This window comes from Manis pentadactyla, chromosome 2 (assembly GCF_030020395.1).
Source record: "Manis pentadactyla isolate mManPen7 chromosome 2, mManPen7.hap1, whole genome shotgun sequence".
In the NCBI taxonomy this organism is placed as follows: Eukaryota; Metazoa; Chordata; class Mammalia; order Pholidota; family Manidae; genus Manis; species Manis pentadactyla.
In genome coordinates, this window is record NC_080020.1 from 196,412,126 (window position 1) to 196,432,519 (window position 20,394).

Consider the following 20,394-nt stretch of genomic DNA (forward strand, 5'->3'; position numbering starts at 1 on the left):
AAAGTTTTCAGTATTTCTAGACTACAGTTTGCAAATGTTTTCGATTGTTGCAAATCTCCAAAACATTTTCCAATACATTTACTGAAAAAATTTGCATATAAGTGGACCCACGCAGTTCAAACTTGTGTTGTTCCAGGGCCAACTGTAACACTAAAATGAAAAGTGTGTATGTGCATAGGAGTCTATAGAAGCCACCTTCATCTACAAAACCTGCCCCAGAAGAACAGAGAAAGCACAAAAATGTTATAAAACAAGGTTTATTCTGCAATACTTTATCATAATGAATTGCATCTCTTTGGTAAAAATAAACTTTATAAACATTTTAATAATCAGAGATTAGATACAAAAACTAAACATCTGTTAAGTTGTTTTTAATATGAGCAAAGACTGGCAACTGAGAAGTGGTCATCTACTGGCAGTGTAACTAGAACTCAGGGCAATTTTTATGCTACATCAGAAAACAGGATAAGGAAACAGTTTGATAACTCAAAATTTTTTGAAATCAGAAAGCATTCTTATACTTTCATGTAAAAATAAATAATAGTTACAATGAATTGGCAATTATACATTTTTATACACTATCTGATGGCAACATAATACTTTAAAATTAAGGACTTAGTTTAATAAGAAATATACAATTTTAAAAACAAGGTTTGACAATGGCACTGGCAGTTAGATGCAAAAAATTTGCTGTAAGAAAAAAATGGCAGGTATAACAATAAAATACTCTTTCAATAAATATTTTGACTACATCATTAACATACTGAAGTAAACTTTGTTTAAAACAAAGTTTACACATTTCAAACTAACAAAAAAAGGATGATAAAATATATGTAAATCAGAAAACCTCAAAGTTTCTTAATTAAATGCTATGGTCTTCAGAAGTTAAATTACTGTAGTATTTAAAACAACAGTCTTCACAGCTTTGTGAAGTATTCACATCTGTTGCTTAAACTTCTGGGAAGGGCCTCCTGGTCTACCAAGACATACACATCCTTTCTTAACACTTCCTCTATAGCTTTGAATTCATGCTAACATATATTTAACTGACCATCTAGTATGAACCCTTTATATAATGCCTCAGAAGTAGCAAAAGAAAAAATACGTTCTCAACTTTACTATACACAAAGGAATCTTAAGAGATGTATGTCATGCTGGCTATAGGGAGGATAGGAAAAAGCTCAAAGGTGGAAAAAAGGTTATCCACCAATAAGCTTTCCCATGAATACAAGTAATGTGTTCTTTCTCTGTATTTGGAAAGTAAAATAAAGTATTAACCAATTTAGTAATATATTGCACAAATAAATTAAAAAATCTATACTCAAAAACACTGGTTCTATTTGGGATATGATTCTAATTGTGCTAAATCAAAATTTTTACTAGGGGTATATTATAAACTGGAATTGGTTATAACACTTTCAATTGATATAAGGAAAATTATGTTAGCTTAAATCACAGTTTTAAAATATGTTGGAAAATATATAATCTCTCTAGGATTGCCAAGTTGTTTTTATTACAGTAAAATGTTATTAATATATTATTATAAATACTATTTCCAGTCCATAGGACTTGAAATGACTTTCCTTAATTGGTGGTTATTAGTCATGGTTTAATCTCAACACACCTGAAATAGGATAATGTCTACAGAAGTCATAATGGGGAACTGTAATTTAAAAGAGTTTCTTCCCCTTGAAAGTAACTGCCTTGGTAAATCAGCAAATGGGAAGTGATGCACTGACTTCTGTACAAGAATTAAGTGTAAAATATCATGCAACTTCTTCCTGTTAGTTTTCAGTCTGACAGTGTTTATTGCCCTTGCTAGTGATGAATATAACTTAAAACTTTTAAATGTATGGAAAGAGTCACAAAGAGGGAGAGAAGATCAAGTTTAAAGAGTTACTATTATTTGTAACAAAAAAATTTTGAATATCTCTATTAGAACTGGTAACAACTCTCCCCCCCTCCTTATCTTAGATGACTTTCCTTTACTTACAAAGGATAATTAATGGACAGGAACCAGAGAGAACATTTGTGGTACAGAATCTCAGTAGAACAAAATGAACTGGAACCAGATCACTGAAACACCGTTACTAAGGTCTATTCAGAGGGCCATGGTAAATAACTTAAAAATATTGTTATTAAAATGATTTTTTTAATCTGAGTGCAATTCATACTGTGATAAAAGCAATTTTTTGTCATATTCACCACCTACAGTAAAAAAAGTTTGACTAGGTCACCTATTTTCTATAGTAGATGTGACTATACGAAGAACAAAATATCCAAATACCTCAATCCTGCATATTTAGGGAATATTTTTCATTATCAACGAATTTAAAAATTACTATTTTTCAATAGCACCAATTCTATTATGTGGCTATCCAGGTTCAATTACAATTAACATGGAAACAGGACAAATAATGTGAATGTTATCCCTGGCTTAAAGTTTTGTCAATTGAAAAAGATGTTTTTATTATGTTTCTCATTTGACAGTTTTACCCAAATAAAATTTAGCAGTTAAAATAAAAATGTCTCTTAAAAAAATTCAAGAAAAAGCTTTATAGTCATAGAAACAGCTGAAAATGACAAACCAAAATCATGAGTGCATGTATCTATGTATTTGCATATTTAAAACTCAGAAAAATGAAAACAAGGTCACTGTCTACAAAACAGGATGTAGCATGAGTTAAGACTGAACTTTTGGAAAGTTGCTTCCACCATTGTAAAAATATATATATATAATGAATAAGTTTAGTTTTATTAGTATCCTTTGTTCTTTCTGAATGTTTCAAACTATACAAATGTGATTATGACAAAATGTCTCATAGAAGCAGATTTGTTCATACTTAAAATGCCTTAGTCAATGCAGTCAATTACTGTTTAGAACAGTAATACAAAATCTTGTAGTATGGATTGATGGCACGTAATATGTATTACGTTGCCTCCTCAAAAGGTATATTGTACAACACTTAATTTTATACAAATTTTGAAACCCATGAAGGTATTTTTGTCTCTGTAGTTCTGTTAAATTCTTTTAAATTTAATTATGTGTACATACAAATTTACATAAAAAGCTTGGACAAGTCTTTTTTACCTAAATGATCTACCTTTATTTATGATGTCATACGGAATAAGTATTCAAACTGTTTATATTAAATTACACTCCATTCCTACTTAAGATTCTCAGAATGCAGTACATTTAACAAGCAATTGAAAGACTCTTCGTGTGAAAGTGTGTCAGAATGGGTGTTAACTTCATAACACTCTATGGCTGTATCCTCCCATTGGATAGTTTCTATTCAACAAAGACAGTTGGTGAGAAAATTTTAAACAACGGTTGCAAAGCACTTTGGGAAAGAACAAGAGGCCTCAGTAAATGCTATGCAACATCTGGGAAGGAAAGCAATTTGAAAAAAAATATTGTAATAGGAATTGGAGTGTTCTTAGATGAAAGCACACCACAAAATTGCCTTTTCTAAATCTTAGAACTGCTGAACTCTGCCTTGTAACAAAAGACCTTCCTAGACATCTAGGATCTTTTCCAATTTACATTCAACTTTGTTCATGCTTCAACAAAAAATAATTAAAAACAAAAACTAAGACAAAATCAAAAACTTAAATCTCACCATACCGATGCATGTGTCAAGAGAGAAATATGAGAAAGACATCAAAGTTTTTAGCTGGATCAGCAACTATAGTTAATTACAGATAGGAAAAGAAAATGAAAGTTATATAGTTGCCAATTCTTACATTTTGACATATTAACAGAGTAAAAAATTTAACTTTCAGAGAGAAGCTGAGAATTTTCTTACATAAAAATTTCCAATTCTTGGAGATGCTTATCACAGAAATTATGCTTTTAGGACTTCAGATCATATTTATAGTTGGGCATGATTCTAACAACAATTACTTAATAAAAATTAAACAAACAATATTTTGAAATCAACAAGTAATTAGCACCCCTCCCCCACCCCAAAACAAAAGAAGTCCATTATGGCTTTGATATCCCTTGTTGAGAATTAGTAGAAGAGTATTGCCACACTTTAAAATACTTTCACGCTAATCAGTATTTCTATTTTTTCCGCTGCTTTTGATTTTGTGTCTTTGCAGTACTTATCAGGGAACCCAGACATGTACGAATTCCAGCAAGGTGGAGCAGAGATCCAGCTGCCTCTTTGAGCTCCTCATCAATTTCTTGACATGACTGTTTTTGCATCTTTTTGCCTGAATTCCCTTTCTCAGAGGAGTCTGCACAAGCCTGTGCGACATAGCCACTGTCTCCAAGAGGGTCATCTTCATAATCAACATCTGTATCTTCTTCACTGTGAAATCCTTCACTGCCATCACTTCCCACATGACTGCTCTTTGGGATAAATTCATATACCTCATCCACAGAAGACAGGGAAGACACGCTAGACCTGGATGCACACCGCTGCGCTGCCACACTACTTGCGCTGTAATTGTGGTCTTCTTTTGGATCAATGCTGGTGGCTAAAGAATCACTCTCTTGTAATCGCATAGCACTGGGATGATTAAATGCATTGCCATAACTCCTCTTCTTTTGCATTGCTGTTTTAAGAGGAAGAGGATTCTCGCCTGTGGAAAATAAAACTTCCATCAGGAGGTCAAATGCATTTTGATTGTAAAAACAGGCCATTTAAAACTATTATATCATCCCTGTGTAGTGCTTTAAATTAGTAATGTTTTGTAGGTTTTTTTTTTTTAAACACACCATTATCACCCTGTGGGTATTAATCTGAAACATTTTAAAATGATATGTCTTGACCTTTCCATGGAAAATATAATTATTTAGAGCAGCTTACACAGAATGCCTCAATATAAATGTACAAGTGTTTAGCTAACCATTTCCCCCATTGATATTTAGGTTGTTGCCAATTTTTTACCATTATACTATAAATAATACTGCAATAAAAATGCTTCCAGATGCTTTTTCTCACACATGTGCAAATATTTTTTTAGGATACCAAGAAACAGAACTACAAAGTAAAAGGATATATGCATTTCAAATTATAACTGGTATCTTCAAATTGCCCTCCAACCTGGTTATACCAATGAATATGTATTACAATGCCAAATTCCCATACTCAATACCTACTGTTATCAACCATTTTAAGTTTTCATAATCTCATGGCAAAATGCAGTATAAATCTCAATATTGCTTCATTTTGCATTTCCCTGATTTTCCAGAGAAGTTGCTTATATATATTTTTTCTTAATGCATTTTTATTAGGGTTGTTTAAAGGAACTGGGATGCTGTGGTGAGGAAGTCTACTGGAATCATTTTAAATTGCACTGTGTTGATTTTCTGGGTTTTTTTCCTCCCAGGTAAAATACTTAAAAAGAATTTTGGAATATAGTCGATATACATACAGTATTGTATTGGTTTCAGAAGTACAACATACTAATTCAACAATTATATACATTACTAAATGCTCACCACCGTTAAGTGTAGCTACCCCTATACCACTGGAAGATATTACAGTATGATTGGTTATATACTCTATTCTGTATTTCCACTCCTATGACTAATTTATTTTATAATTTAAAGTTTGTACCTCTTTATCCCCTTCACCTATTTCACCCATCCTCACCATACTCCCATGGTAACCAACCATGGTCACCAAACATTGTCAGTGTTTATGGGTCTCTTCTTTTTTGTTTAGTTTTTCACATTCCACGTATAAGTGAAATCTGACTTATCACTTAGCATGACCCTCTAGGTCCATCCACATTGTCACAGATCAAAAGATTTCCTTCTTTTTTGTGGCTGAGTAGTATTCCATTGTGTATATATACCACATATTCTTTAACCATTCATCTATTGTAGGGCACTTGGATTGCTTCCATATCTTAGCTATTTTAAGTACTGCTGCCATAAACATAGTTGTGCATATCTTTTCATATTAGTGATTTTGTTTGCTTTGGGTAAATTCTCAGAGTGGAATTCCTGGGATATATGGTATTTCCACTTTTAGTTTTTTGAGGAACCTCCATACTGCTTTCCACATTGGCTGGACCAATTTACACTCCCACCAACAATATAGGAGAGTTCTTTTTTTCCCACATCCTCACTAGCACTCGTTATTTCTCATCTTTTGGATAATAGCCATTCTGACTGCTGTGAAGTGACATTATCTCACTCTGGTTTGATTTGCATTTACATATCTTTTCAAATGTATGTTGTTCATATGATTTTCCTCCTCTGATACCTGCCTATTCATGTATTACTGGCTTTTCTGTTGAACTGTTTTTGTGTTTCTTCCTTGCAGGATCCTTTTATACACAGATACTCAATATTAACCCTGTGTTATATCTACTGAAAATAAGTTTTCTCCCAGTGTTTTGCTTGTATTACTTTTTTGTTTTTGTTGTTCTGTTACTTTTCTTAAAGATATATTTTGTTGTCAGAACTCTAAAATTTCAATGTTTAATTAAAATTTACCCATCTTTTCTTTTACAAAATTTGCATTTTGTGTCTTAAAGGGGGCTTTTCTTATTCCAAGGTTGTAAATATACTTTCCTGTATTTTCTTATTTACAGCTTTCATTTTTACTTTTAAAAATTCAAAATATTTAATTTCTAAATATGTTACTTATTTCTTATTTTTTTTGGTCAATGTAAAAAGATCTATAAGACCGTTAACCTTAATTTCTCAATTGCTTGTATCAATTAATGGAAATACTATAACAAAAATAAATTCAGATGAAAACACCATTTAGGTGGAAGGAAATAATTTTGCTTGTAACATTTAAATATTTTGCATTCTAAATTACATTTGAAAGGCACTCACGAAAATGTATTTTAAAAAGAAAAGTATGTTTGCTTACATTCTAAAATTCCTTGCTTTATAGAAGTATTTAAAAGCATCATTGCAGTGGCAGCATCAATATCAGATTCTGAAAAAGTAAAAAAGTGGTAATGTTACTATTCTTTACAAAAAAGAGGTGACTGAAGTATTTGCATGCACCCAAATGTAACCAATGTTGATTTTGGTGTATATTCTTCTACTCAAAAAATAAAAAATAAGAAATAACCATGTTTATTCAACAAAATGAGACATACTATTTTGCAATTTGCTTTTGTTCACTCAAAATTATGAACAGTCTTGTGAATAGTATTATATAAAGGAGAACTGAGACATACTATAGAGAACAGAAATACTTTTGTTAGAAGTTTTAATAAACATCTTTAATTTCTTTCATTTAAAATTTTTTTCATTTTCATTCAAACTTTTAATAAATGTTTTTATTTTAAGAAAATAAAAACCTGAACTACATTTCAATGAGGTCTGCCCTTAATTAGCTAAGACTACACAATAAGGCATTATTACTTTGTAGCATTTTTACCTTTTTAACATTTAAAAAATATCCTTACCTATGCATACCTGCAGTTATGAAGTACTGCATTAATTACATGTTAGTTATAGGGAACAAAAATATATGTAATTGATCAGTCTAGATCATGTGAATCTCTACATATTAACTGAATAATTATTGCTGGCACAATATTTTTAGTCATAATTATATACAAGCCTACAAGTACTGTAGATTTATCTAATACTCAAGAGGTCAAAAATAATTATGGATATTCCATAACAAAAATGGGCTTTAAGTCTGGTAAAATAAGCAGGTTCTATTCTAGATAAGGTCTTCATGATTCATATCTACTTTTATACTAAAAGTTCCTCTTCATCTTGGTACTCTATTAGTCTGAAGAACTGTAATTGAATACAAATAAAATGGTATAATCTAATATGTGATGAAAAAGATGAAAGTATTTATAAATTTTAGATTACAAAGGATAAGTTTAAAATAAGACTCAGATATGAAACTTCCCACTTCTATCTCAAAGCTAGAAAACATTTATTACCCTAAAGTTGTCCATCTTACTTGTAATATTTAATAAAGTTATTTTAAATAATAAAGCCATGAAGATATCGACTTGTTTTTCCCCCAATCTGACCATAAATTCTGAAGGCAGAAAATGTTACTGTTGCTGACTTTAATAAATGGGCTTAAGTAAACCAGAAGATGGTTGCTATGACGGAGCACATAATACTATAGCTCTTTTCCCTTAAATAACATGTGACTTCATGAAACAGTCTACATGAATATCTTTCCAGTTACCCTGTCAGCTTCTTTAAGGTAGGAACCATGTCTTATCCTCTATACCCATAATGCCTTGAGCAACAGCAGGTGCTTGATAAATATGTAAAGGGTATTACATCTTTGCCCTTCTATCCTTACATTAAGCTGACTATCACCAAATTACTAACTAACAGTTGAATATTTAAAATGGGCTTGGCAAGTCCACGGTATTATTAAATCATCTAATCCTCACAGCTTTATGATGTGGGTATTAATAGTACTTCCATGCTAAGAATGAAAAAAGAGATACAGAGGGAGCTCTAAAAGTGGTAGAGGTGGGAGTTGAACCTCAGTAGTCTACCTTTAGAACCCAGGCCTTCAATTTGTATTTTATCATTATCATTTAATACTGACTAAGCATACATGTTTAGAGTAGGATATTTTGCAGAAAGCTACAGAATATTCTGGAAATTCTCTATTCTATTATTCATTCAATAAACCGAGTATCCTTTAAGGAGCCTGACATCATTCCAGGTTGTGGGAATCAAACAGAAAACAAGACAAAAAGATCCTTAATCTCTCAGAACACATGAAAATAATTAAAACAGTATAGCAGAGTGATAAACACTCAGGAGAAAAATTAAAACGGAGACAGTACTAGGACAGGTGAATACAATTTTAAATAGAGAGGTTGGAGAAGGCCTCACAGAGAGGTAATAGTTGAACAAAGACCTCCAGGAGGTGAGAGAATGAAGCTATGTAGATATCCAAAGGAAAAGCACTTCATACAGAAAGACAGCAAGTAAAAACACTTTGAATCAATGATCCTCACATGTCATAGCCAAGAGGATAGCAAAACAAAGACCTCTTTGATTCCTGTCTTTTAGAATGAGACCTGCCTACAATTTTGATAAGAGTTCATTATTCTAACATGTCTCTGATGAAAAACAAAAAGTGTAGCCCTTAGCCCATATTGTGTCTCTGGATGAGTTGGAAAAAAAGCAACTCTGCCTCCAGGTGAATGCTTCCCTGTATCAAGGTACATAGCTTGAAGACTGGAGTGTGGGCTGGATTTCAGACCCCCCTCATTACCTCACCCAGGTCTCCTTGTGTAGGGAACTACTTGTATGGCATTATCCAAAAGCCCTAACAGAGAGAGATTCCTGTTCCATGAAACAATTTTTTGTTTAATAGAAAAAGGTCTACCTTGTTTCCAGTTTTATAAAAAAAGGGAGGTGGTGGTGAGAGAGAAATTTCAAACCTAAATTTGAAATGAATTATAAAGTGGAAACAGTTTCAGGAAATTCATAATCCTATAAATGAAACCTATAAAATCTTATTTTAAAAATCAGTGTATTTCTAACCTGACATTATTAATATTCATTACAATTCAAGGAGTCATATGTCTGAAGTCCAATACCTAAAACTAGAAAAAAAAGAGACTTATCTTGACAATTAAGACATCTGCATGAACACCATTTTTTCTAACATATTTAATTTTTTTCATAAAGAATGAAAATCTGGTTCTTTTATATTTTGTATATATTTCCTCTGACACCTGATTAAGCAAATAATTTATTTCCACCTAAAGTCATTTGTCATTGTACCACTAAGAGTCATTCCAAATAGTGATTTTTAAAAAATGTAGTACAAAGTCACATTTCCCTTTTTTATCCTTCATAGGTCTGCTTGGAGTTCAAACCATGATACTGATTTAACAACTGGTTCAAGTAAGTTTTTGTCAAAGTGTTAATTTGTACCTCCTGGTTTTTATTTGATGCTGAGAAATTACTAACAATTAAACAAATTAGAAGACATCAGGTTAAATTATGTGAAAATCAGGGTTAGAAGACAACTAACAAGTTTCTGTTATCTGATGCTGAGTCCATTTGCTTAAGGAGTAACAATAGAGCCTGCGAGGTAGAATTTCAATGGTTATAAAGCTAGTAATACCTGTAAGAGGATTTATTTCCTCTTTCAAAACTAACATACACATTTACAGAGCATCCAGAGAAGCTGTCTCTTATTCTTTACAGAAGTAGGAGAGCAATTTTAATAAATTATCAATACTTTATGTTGCTTGGACCATGGTTTACTTTCATTTCAATCAAGATACAAATTATGCTACACTGCAACTTTAAATTTGAACTTACATTTGCACTTAGTCCCTCCTATCATCAACTGTCTAAATTTTATATCTGCCTATATTATACTAGAATACTTAAGTATATATATTAAAATTTACTAACTAGAATGTGAGTTTCTTTTTTGACTTTCTTGTTCACTGATGTATCCTTGGTGCCTAGAACAGTGCCTAGAAGATAAGAGTGCTCCATAAATATTTTTAAAAAGATTAATTTATTCCAAACCCACACCAAATCAACATACTTACAAAAAAAGGTTTTATTTTGCTGTCTCAGTATGAAATTCTTGTGCCCGTTACCTACTTTAGTAAGGTAACAGTAAGTTAATAAGATTTACTTAAGCCTATTTATTAAAGTTATACAATAGTGTAACACACATGATGGCACATAAAATGAGCCATTGTAAGATGAACACAAGACAACTATACTTTAAACAAACTGTTGCATCTGTTTTGGCTGATAATTGGTTTCTGGAGTTCCTAAGACTAACTTTTCCTGCTACTTTAATGTGTCTAAAGATATATAATGGAGTCCAAAACTCTTAATATAATTAGTAAAGATGATTCTATGAAAGTGGTAGATGAATCTAATACTGGATTCTAATAATACAGTCCAATAGCAACACCTAAGTGATCTTTACAAAACACAAAGACAACAATGTTGCCTCATTCTTTAAAGCCCTTCAGCAGCTCCTCCAATGCCTCATACGTGGTAGGAGTGCAGACTCTGAAATCAGAGTTCCTGACTTTCTTCAATGCCATTTAGTTGTGTGACCTTGAGAAAGTTATTTAATTTCTCTAAACATCAGTTTCTTTGCTTCTAAAAGAGGGTTAGCAATACTTTCAAAAATTGCGGTAGGGATTAAACGAGATAATGCATGTGAAGTGCTATGACAAGGAACTCAATGCTAATAACTAATAATATAGGAAGAAGTTCAAACTCTTTATGATAAACAAGCTCACCTTGATTTGGCTGATGCCTGCTTAAACTTAGTCATTTTGCCTTGCCCATGCTAAATGACCACATTTACACCTAGTGAACCAAGGCTATCCAGTCTTCTGTAGGCTTCTGGTATAATAATCAGCCCACAGCTCCCAGCAAGTACCCAACACTAAACTTCTACCCAAGGTTGTATGTCCTTCCAACTTTTGAGGCCCAGCTAATAAATCATCAACACTTCTTCCCTAAAAGGCCTTTCCTGACCTACCTCTAAGCTTAATTTGCTACTTATTTCCTTTCCTCCCATTGTACTCAGCAAGATTCTAGTTGATCTTCTTCAATTAAACCACATATTTTCTGAAAGCAGAGCTTGGGTCTCTTTCATCTCTGCATATCCCAAAGCACCCACTACAGGGCTTGGCACCACGTAAAAACTTAATAATTACTTATAGAATAAATAGTTGAACATTTAATTCCTTTGGTGTTATGTTTTTCATAACTTTCCCTAGAAATAATATTAAGGAAAAGCAAATATCCTTAAAAGTCTAAGAATACGATGTGGGTAAAAGAGCAACACTTCCAGAATCTCTTCCCTAGCTTTAGTTCATCTCCATATGAATAGGGATTTCCAAGGGGTGGAGAGAAGTAGTCCCTCTCCAAATCAATAGGTAATTTACAAAGAGGAGCTAGGACATATCTGGACCAGATAGGTTGGATGGGGTCCATTTTTCAGAGATGTCACGAGAGACACTGCCTAGCAGAAGTGGACAACTGCTTGCAATAAATAAACAGGTTTCTCCAACTTTATTTCTCTCTTTGATTTCAGATCAAGAGTATCTTGCCCTGGCCTGGGAAAATATTTTCCTCCCAGAGTTACATGTGGCGGCAATCGACAGGCTGTGAACAGGAAATCTGTCTTCATGGGTGTGACCCTTGGGCAGGCTGCCCCTAGACATGATGGGGAGATGCCTGGAACCCCCACTGTAGATGGTGGGAAGGCCCCAGTGGCTGCAGCAGTGGAGGGTGCAACTTTACCCAGGAGCCCTCTACCTGTGGGGCTTCCAACTGGGGAGCCCTAGTGGGGAGCTGGTCTAGGGTAAAGCACCTGCTAGAAGGGTGGGGCATTCTGCAGAACCAGGTAAGGATGGAGACACCGTAAGCTGTGAATTAGCCCTCCGTGAGATAGAAGGCTGCTTATAGGCACCAAGTGGCTGTGTAGCAGCCAGGATTGTGGGATGTCTGTTACTTGAGACAGTGGAAAGGTTATGGAGGAGAGAGAAACTTTGGCAGGAAAGGGACACACTTCAGCATTGCTTGGAGAAGCTGGGTGATGACTTTGGTGGGAATGCCCTTAGGAAAGAGACAGTTATTGAGAAGATAGGTTGAGTTCCTGGAAGATACATTAGCAGCAAGGGAGGAGGCAGCAGGAAAAACCGTGTTGCAGGAGGCCGTGGGAGAGAAAAGACTGGTGCATTCAGCCAGAGATGGTAGAGGAGATGTCTAAAGAGGATGAGGAAGTGGGGCCGAGAGCTGATGTGTTGCTGAGGGCCCACATGAGGGACCAGCCTCTCCCAAATTAAAGGTCCAGCTGCTTGTAATTAAGAAAATACAAATGCAAAAACTGCAGGCTCCTCAGGGGGAGGAACCACCCCCTCCCCAGGTTATGGAGAACTCCATGCTCCGACCCTATATCCAGGATCACCTGGTGGACGTAAGCATCCAGTTTCAGCAGAAGCCTTTGGAACCTCTGCCTACATCGCCTTTGCATTTCTGCAATATGGGGGTGGAAAACACTGTTATGTTGGATTCTGAAATGGGTACACTGGCTTTCCTGATGACTCACCCTTCCCTCCGGCAGTGGCTGCAAAGTGCACGTCATACCTAAGGGAATCGGACACTTCTGGATTGGCTGACAGCAGCCATCAGGGCACTTTGCCCTAATCAGGGTGATTTAGCATGCTTACCCACTGGCTGGAAAATGTATGCAGAGCTCCAGCAGGTGTTACGGGAGTTGGGCAGGAAAAACATCATCTATAGTATGGAACCTCAGGGCCCCAATAAAGAGTTGCTCACAGCAGGAATGAGAAATCTGGTACTACATACAGCTCCTCCATCTCTCTTTGGGTCCCTAGTGACTATTCTTGCCGCCTCACATAGGGCAACCCATAATAAGTGAGGCTACTTGTTCTTCGGCAGATCTGGGGTGGAGGTGTTGAAACAATAAGAGCACAGAAGGAAATATGGGCTACGGCTGAAAAGAGAGGTAGAAAGGGCCCTGTGAAGGTCTCAAGGAGTCAGATGTGTGTTGATTTGATAAAAGCAGGGGTAGTGAAAGAAAAATTTGATGGGCAGCCCAATGGGATCTTGTTAGAACTCTGGCACCAATTAAAGCCAGAGCAGCAGTTCAGGTTGATGAGGTCTAGGACACGGAAACCAGACACAAAGTCCCATGTCTGGCTTGTGTCCCTGCAAGACTTCCTGGGAAACAGTACTCAGAATACAGCTGGCCCCTCACCCCCATAGGGTGTAGCAGTTTGACCGAAGGGGGTGATCAAGGCCCCCAAACTGGGAGACATGTGGGGACCAGAAGTCTAATGGAGAATTAGCAATTCATTGGTCTCCAGTGAATGTACAACATGTCCTGGAGCTAGTGGACACAGGAGCTCAATGTTCTCGGATTACAACAGCACTGAGCGGTTTTCCTTGGACCCCCCGCTGTGATAAGATAGCTATGGGGGTAAGGCAATTGGAGTAAAGAAAGACTAAATCCCATTGAGGATAGGGTGTTTATGCCCAAAGGAGTAGACTGTGCTCATTTCTCCCATTCCTGAATATATATAGGGGACTGATATTCTGCAGGGCCTGACACTGCAGGTGATGTCAGGCTGAGGATGTGTTTGGTGAAGGCAGTTCTGAGAGGACATGCTTAGCACCCACCTGTAGCTGTGCCTGTATCCTGGCCAGTGACAAATGCCAGCAGTATAAATTGCCAGGGGGACACAAGGAAATTGGAGAAACTCAACAGGAGTTGGAGAAGGTGAGCATAATAAAGCACCACATAGTCCTTTTAATTCCCCAGTGTGGCCAGTGAAAAAGCCAGACCGCTGTTGGCAAATGACCATGGCTTTCAGGGAACTGAATTAAGTCACAGCCTCTTCGCATGCTACTTTCCCCTCTATAGCAGCCCTGATAGACACCCTCAGTCATGAACTAGGAACTTATCATTATGTTGTGGACCTTGATAATGTTTTCTTCTCTATTGACATAGCACAGGAACATCAGGAACAGTTTACCTTCATGTGGGAAGGACAGCAGTGGACATTCACTGTCCTTCCACAGGGATACCTCCACAGTCCCATCATTTGTCATGGACTTGTAGCCCAGGACTTGGCCACATGGAAGAAACCACAAACAGATTGGCTGTATCACTACAATGATGATATTATGCACAGGTCTGATTCTCTTGCAGATTTAGAAGGGGCAGTTCCTAGATTGCTGCAACATCTATAGGAGAAAGGATGGGCTGTGAACAGCACCAAGGTTCAGGGACCTGATTTGTCTGTAAAGTTCTTGGGGGTTGTCTGGTCAGGTAAAACTAAAGTTATTCTAGAAAGTCACAGACAAGGTTGAGGCTTTCCCTACCCCTACCACTGTGGCAGTATACAATAGTTTTTGGGTCTTTTGGGTTACTGGAGAGTGTTTATCCCGCACTTGGCACAAATTCTGAAGCCCTTATACCAGTTGGTATGAAATGGCATCAGGTGGGACTGGTATGAAACATGTGCAGCTGCTTTTACTGCTGCTAACTAAGCAGTCAAGGCTGTAGAGGCGTTGAGTGTAATGGACTCATCAAGGCCCTGTGAGCTACACGTTCATGTAACCAAAGATGGTTATAGATGGGGTCTTTGGCAGTGGCTTAAATGGACACACCATCCTATTGGACTCTGGTCACAACTATGGAAAGAAGCAGAAGCAACTGGCTGCTGTGTATCATGCCTTACTGGCTACAGAGCCCATCAACAGAACAGATTCAATCAATGTAATAACCACCTCTCCCATCACAGGGTGGGTGTGAGAGTGGACCCAAAGGCCATGCAGTGCTGGGGCAAAGATGCCTACACTGGCTAAATAGGGTGCATATGTTCAGCAACATGGTGCCCTCTCCAAAGGCCCCTTAAGCGGAGAACTCCAACACTTACTGGGGCCAGTGACATGTACCAGTGGAAAGCAGGAAGAACTTGCTTTTGAGCCATTGGTAGTCAAGAGTCCTATCAGGAGAGAAAAGCCCCTATACTTGAAGATGCTTAGTATACAGATAGCTCCAGTCATGGGCAGCCCCAAAGATGGAGGGCTATGGCTTTCCATTCTAAGACTGAAACAATACGGATGAAGGACGGAGAGGGGAAGAGGAGCCAATGGGCTGAGATGCGGGCAGTATGGCTCATGATCAGCCAAGAGCCCTCTCTGATAGTTGTCTGCACTGACAGGTGGGCCATCTATAGAGGCTTGACCCTGTGGCTACCAACATGGTACACATGCTAACTGGATAGTTGGACACTGGCCCCTTTGTGGGCAAGAGTTGTGGCAAGACCTATGGGCCTCTAGTCAGACTAATAAATCAGTTACTATAAGTCATGTGACTGGCCATTTGCCGTTGGTATCCCCAGGGAATGATGAAGCAGACACATAGGCCCACATGTGCTGGCTAGAAGGAAAGCCTCCCTCTGATGTGGCCCAATGGTTGCATCGGTGTTTGTTGCACACAAAGCAAAAGACAATATGGGCTGAAGCCCATTGGTGGGGCTTGCCATTGGCCTTTGAAGAAGTTAGCAGAGCCAGGAAGGAGTGCCTTGTGTGCTCTAAGAGGGACTTACATCGAGTCCTGGAGAAACATGGGACAATAGTAAAGGGGCTGATACCACTTGTCAGGTGACAGACTATATTAGGCCTCTGCCCGTATCAGAAGGATATCGCTATGTGATGACTTGTGTGGACACAAGCTACTGGACTGTTGATTGCTTTTCCTGCACATCGTATAGATCTGCAAACCACCAAAAGGGGCTTAGAGCATCTCTTTGCAGCCTATGGCTGGCCACAGCTGATTGAGAACAATCAAGGCACCCACTTTCCTGGACATGCATAATGGATGCAGCAATTAGGAACAAAGCAGAAGTTTCATGTACCACATAACCCTACCGGGGCAGGCATGATAGAGAGATACAATGGTTTGTTGAAATCTGGCCTGAAGTCAGACACCAGTAGTCTATAGGGCTAGTCCGTTTGCTTATGAATAGTGCTACGGCATTTGGATGAGAAGTCCCGAAAAGAAGCCTTAAGCCCTGTGGTCATGCTAACACACATTGCTAAATCTCTTATAAAACTGTATATATAAACCAAAGAGGAGTTATTGAAGCCAGGATATGGCCAGCAGAGCAACATCCTGTTGCCAGCCCTAACTGTGTTAAACCCTGGAGACTCTGTTGAGTGGATGTGGCCCTGGACGTTTTGACACATGGACCAATGATGGCTGGCCCTTCTGGCACCTTGGAGAAAAGGCCTGGAACCTGGCCTCCTGTGTTTTCCTGGAGCAACAGCAGAGTGGTCCCCAAAGATAATGGTAGTGTACCTGAAATATCCAGGAGGTTAAGAGCAACTTACAGGAAAGTTTTGTTTTATCTTTATTACCAATGCATGTACCTCCCATAGCCCTGTATGTTGACCCATCTGTATCCGGGGGTTGGGGTGAAAGTCTGGTATATTAGACCAGGACAAGATCCCATTCCTGCCACTATCCTATCACAAGACCACTCTCTTGCATGCATCTTACCTGATAGACAAGATTTGCCTGTGCTGGTGTCATTAAAACATGTATCTTATTGCCCTGAAGGTTATTTTCTTCCCCGTGGCCTGGACCCACCCTCTTGTTGAAGCTGCCACATGATGATTGCTCTGAACTCCCTACCTGTTCAGCTACTGACCTCCTATGGAATGGGTGAGTGATGGACTGAATCTGTATAGAACTTTGAACCTAGCTGAATCCTCCAGCTTGGGAATTATCATGATTTCATTGCTGTTGACATTGTATGTCATTAGTCTGGTTACAGTGCTTCAGTTTTCTTGCAAAGGGGCCACTGAAGAAGATGGGGAGTGAGTAGATTGTGAGGCGAGATTTCTGGAGGGGTGGGCTTTGGGTACAGTTGTAACATTTCTAGAATCTCTCGCCTGGCCTTAGTGCATCTCCATATCAATAGGTGTTTCCAAGGGGTAGAGAGAAGTAGTCCATCTCCATATCAATAGGTAATTACAAGGGTGAGTTAGGGCATATCTGGACCACAGAGGTTTGGTGGGGTCCCTTTTTGCAGCCAGATTGCTAGAAACACAGGCGAGCAGAAGTGGATGACTGCTTGTAGGAAATAAACAGGTTTCTCCCACTTTATTTCTCCCTTTTACTGATTTCGGTTCAAAGGTATTTTGCACCAGCTGAGAAAATATTATCCCCCCAGGAGTTACATATGCCCTAAGGCAACCTGATTTAGACATAATTTTCCTGAGTTTTTGTGTGATCTTATACTTTTCTCTTAAACTTATGAGAATTTTATATTCTATTCCAGGACAGACCTGTGTTTGTTTTAACCTAGAATACCAACCACCCTTCTCACCAAGTTAATTATTACTAAGCCTAAGATTCAAAAATACCTACACAGAGGGAAGTAAATGTTACCAGTACTGAGGAGAAGATGCAAATATGTATGTCATTACATGAAGAAGTAGAAGTACTTATGCTCTAGTTGTAAGGAACTGTGGCTGAAAATAGTAGGACTAAATGACAGAAGTGCCTGCTCCTCAAAGGGAGAGGCAGAATTTGGATGGAATGGAGTAATAGTCAGATGAGATTCCAAATAAACCCCAGAATTCACAAATAAAATGTTCTCTAAATGTGTGTATGAACTGAGTGTGATAAACTAAGGGTCTTAATTTATTGTGCTAACAAAAGGATAAAGGAAGTTTCAGTAATACCTAAATGTAAAGAGAACCCAAATTTACCCATGCAGGTAACAAGAAAATAGATACCTGCTCTACATTAAGCCAGAGCATTATCTGAAGCAAACTCACAATCTGCCTAACTTCTTTGCAGGGTTCTCTTAAACTTTTTCATACCTTCTCTCACTTATTTTTACAGGCCATCATCACACTGCTTCCTAGGTTTGGTTTAATATAGATCCAAAAAGCCAAAATGTCTGTGATACACAGAATGGTTTTTAGTCTGATAATTTCAATTTTAAACATCATAGAAATGGCTGTAGGCTCCATAGCAAGAATGCTAGAAAACCTGAGGTGAATATACCACTAATCTATAATGTTAACTATGAGAAGGGGGGAAAAGACAACTAATTCAGAATTTTGATATAAAGTAGACCCTCAAAAAAACATGGGTTTGAACTGTGTGGGTGCTCTTATATGTAGAGTTTTTCACTAAATGCCACATAGTACTGTAAATGTCTTTTCCTTATGATTTTCTTAATAATTTTCTTTTCTCTAAATTAAGTTTTTTAAATTCTAATATATATATATATATATATATATATATATATATATATATATATATATATATATATATATAATGTGTTGACTGTTTATGTTATCAGGAAGGCTTCCAGTCAACAATAGGCTATTAGTGATTAAGTTTTTGGGGAATCAAAGTGTTATACTCTGAATTTTAACACATGTATGGGGCATGTCAGCATTGCTAAGCCTTATACTTTTGAAGAATCAATGTATATTTAAAAAGAAGTCCACAAAATTCTAAAAGTTAACTTACTGCTTTCTTAAACTAAAGTTCTATACATTTAACCTATAAAAGAAATATTCTGAACTATATTCTAATCCAGGTTTGGCAAACTTCTTTAAGGGCAATAAGTATGTATTTTAGGCTTTGTAGGCCAAGAGGCAAAACCAAGGATCTGATACAAAGGTCTCTGTTGTAACTATTTAACTGCTGTTGTAGCGATTTTCACATGCCTTCAAATATTTTTACTTTTTTTCAATCATTTCCAAATGTAAAACTATCCTTACCACACAAGCCATGCAAAAGCAGGTGGTGGCCAGATACAGCACATGGCCATACTTTGTCAAACTTGTTATAGCCTAAAATTGACTTGAAAAAGGTAACTGATGGTACTAGTAAAAAATATTTTCCTATTGTCAAGGAAAAATATACAAAAAAGGAAATGAAAGAGATATAAAATAGTATATACAGTATGAGCCCGGTATGTGGAGAAAAGTGTGTGTGCATATATGTGCATGTATGCAAACATATCTACTTGTGTATAAAGCATAAATAGGATCTAAACAATTATGTAAAAATGTTAACAGTAGATAAAGGGTATGTTCTAGTTTCTCTTTAAATGTTTTTCTTTTCCAAATCTACACTGAACATATAATACTTCTATAATTAGAAAAAATACAACAAACAAAAAAATCCTGATTTTTTATCTGACTTTTTATGATTTAAAATACTGATCTTACACATACCTTTGAGGGTTCGCACCTGGTTCTGCTTGAGTACAGAGTTTAAGTAGTGAGGTGATAAAGAGCCACTGAAAAATAAAAAGGTAAAACAAATATGCTTATAAAAATATTTCACTTTTTTATGGAACTTAGTCATAAATAAAACTAATCTGAATAATAAAAAACACAAATTATTTTTACCTTGTTTTTTTTTTTCTAATACTATGCCGTTTAGGCAGACTATGCCAAAGGAGAAAGAGAAAAAGATCCAAGATTAAATCACAACTATCTGGATGTTCTTAGGCAAAATAATTATTTCATACATTTTTCATCTGTAAAATAGTAATAATTAAACCTCCCACATAGGGTTGCTATGATAATTAAGTGAGAATAACACATTTAAAATGCCCAGAATCAGTTTGGGATGGTAAAAGGATGGCAGAGCAGGAAAACTAGGCAGAAACCTCCTTTCTCTGCATCACACACACCAAGGAAGCAACTACAGCAAATACAACTAAACCTGAAAGTGATTTGAAGGTGGCAGAACAGACCACCTACACCCAGTAAAGAAGAGAAGACGACACAGAGAAAGATAAAGAGGCAGAGCCATTATCAAGCTGGACCCAAGCCCTTCTCCCATCCCAGTCCATAGGTAGGAGGAGAGGGAACAGAGCAGGGAGGGAACAGGAGCCCAGGAA

At 36.9% G+C, this 20,394-nt stretch overlaps 1 protein-coding gene across 2 annotated transcripts in view; it reads right to left on the bottom strand.

Moving 5' to 3' along the window:
- Positions 1-241: 241 nt before the first annotated feature.
- FOXN2 (forkhead box N2) overlaps positions 242-20,394 on the bottom strand; it is a 101,031-nt gene continuing 80,878 nt past the window's right edge. For both annotated transcript variants that reach the window (XM_036926040.2, XM_057497232.1), the window contains exons 4-6: positions 19,721-19,785; positions 6,846-6,914; positions 242-4,593 (exon numbers count right to left, since the gene is read on the bottom strand). In XM_036926040.2, coding sequence (XP_036781935.2) covers positions 4,070-4,593; positions 6,846-6,914; positions 19,721-19,785 — 658 coding nt within the window. In that variant the 3' untranslated portion in view covers positions 242-4,069. The remainder of the gene's footprint in view (positions 4,594-6,845; positions 6,915-19,720; positions 19,786-20,394) is intronic.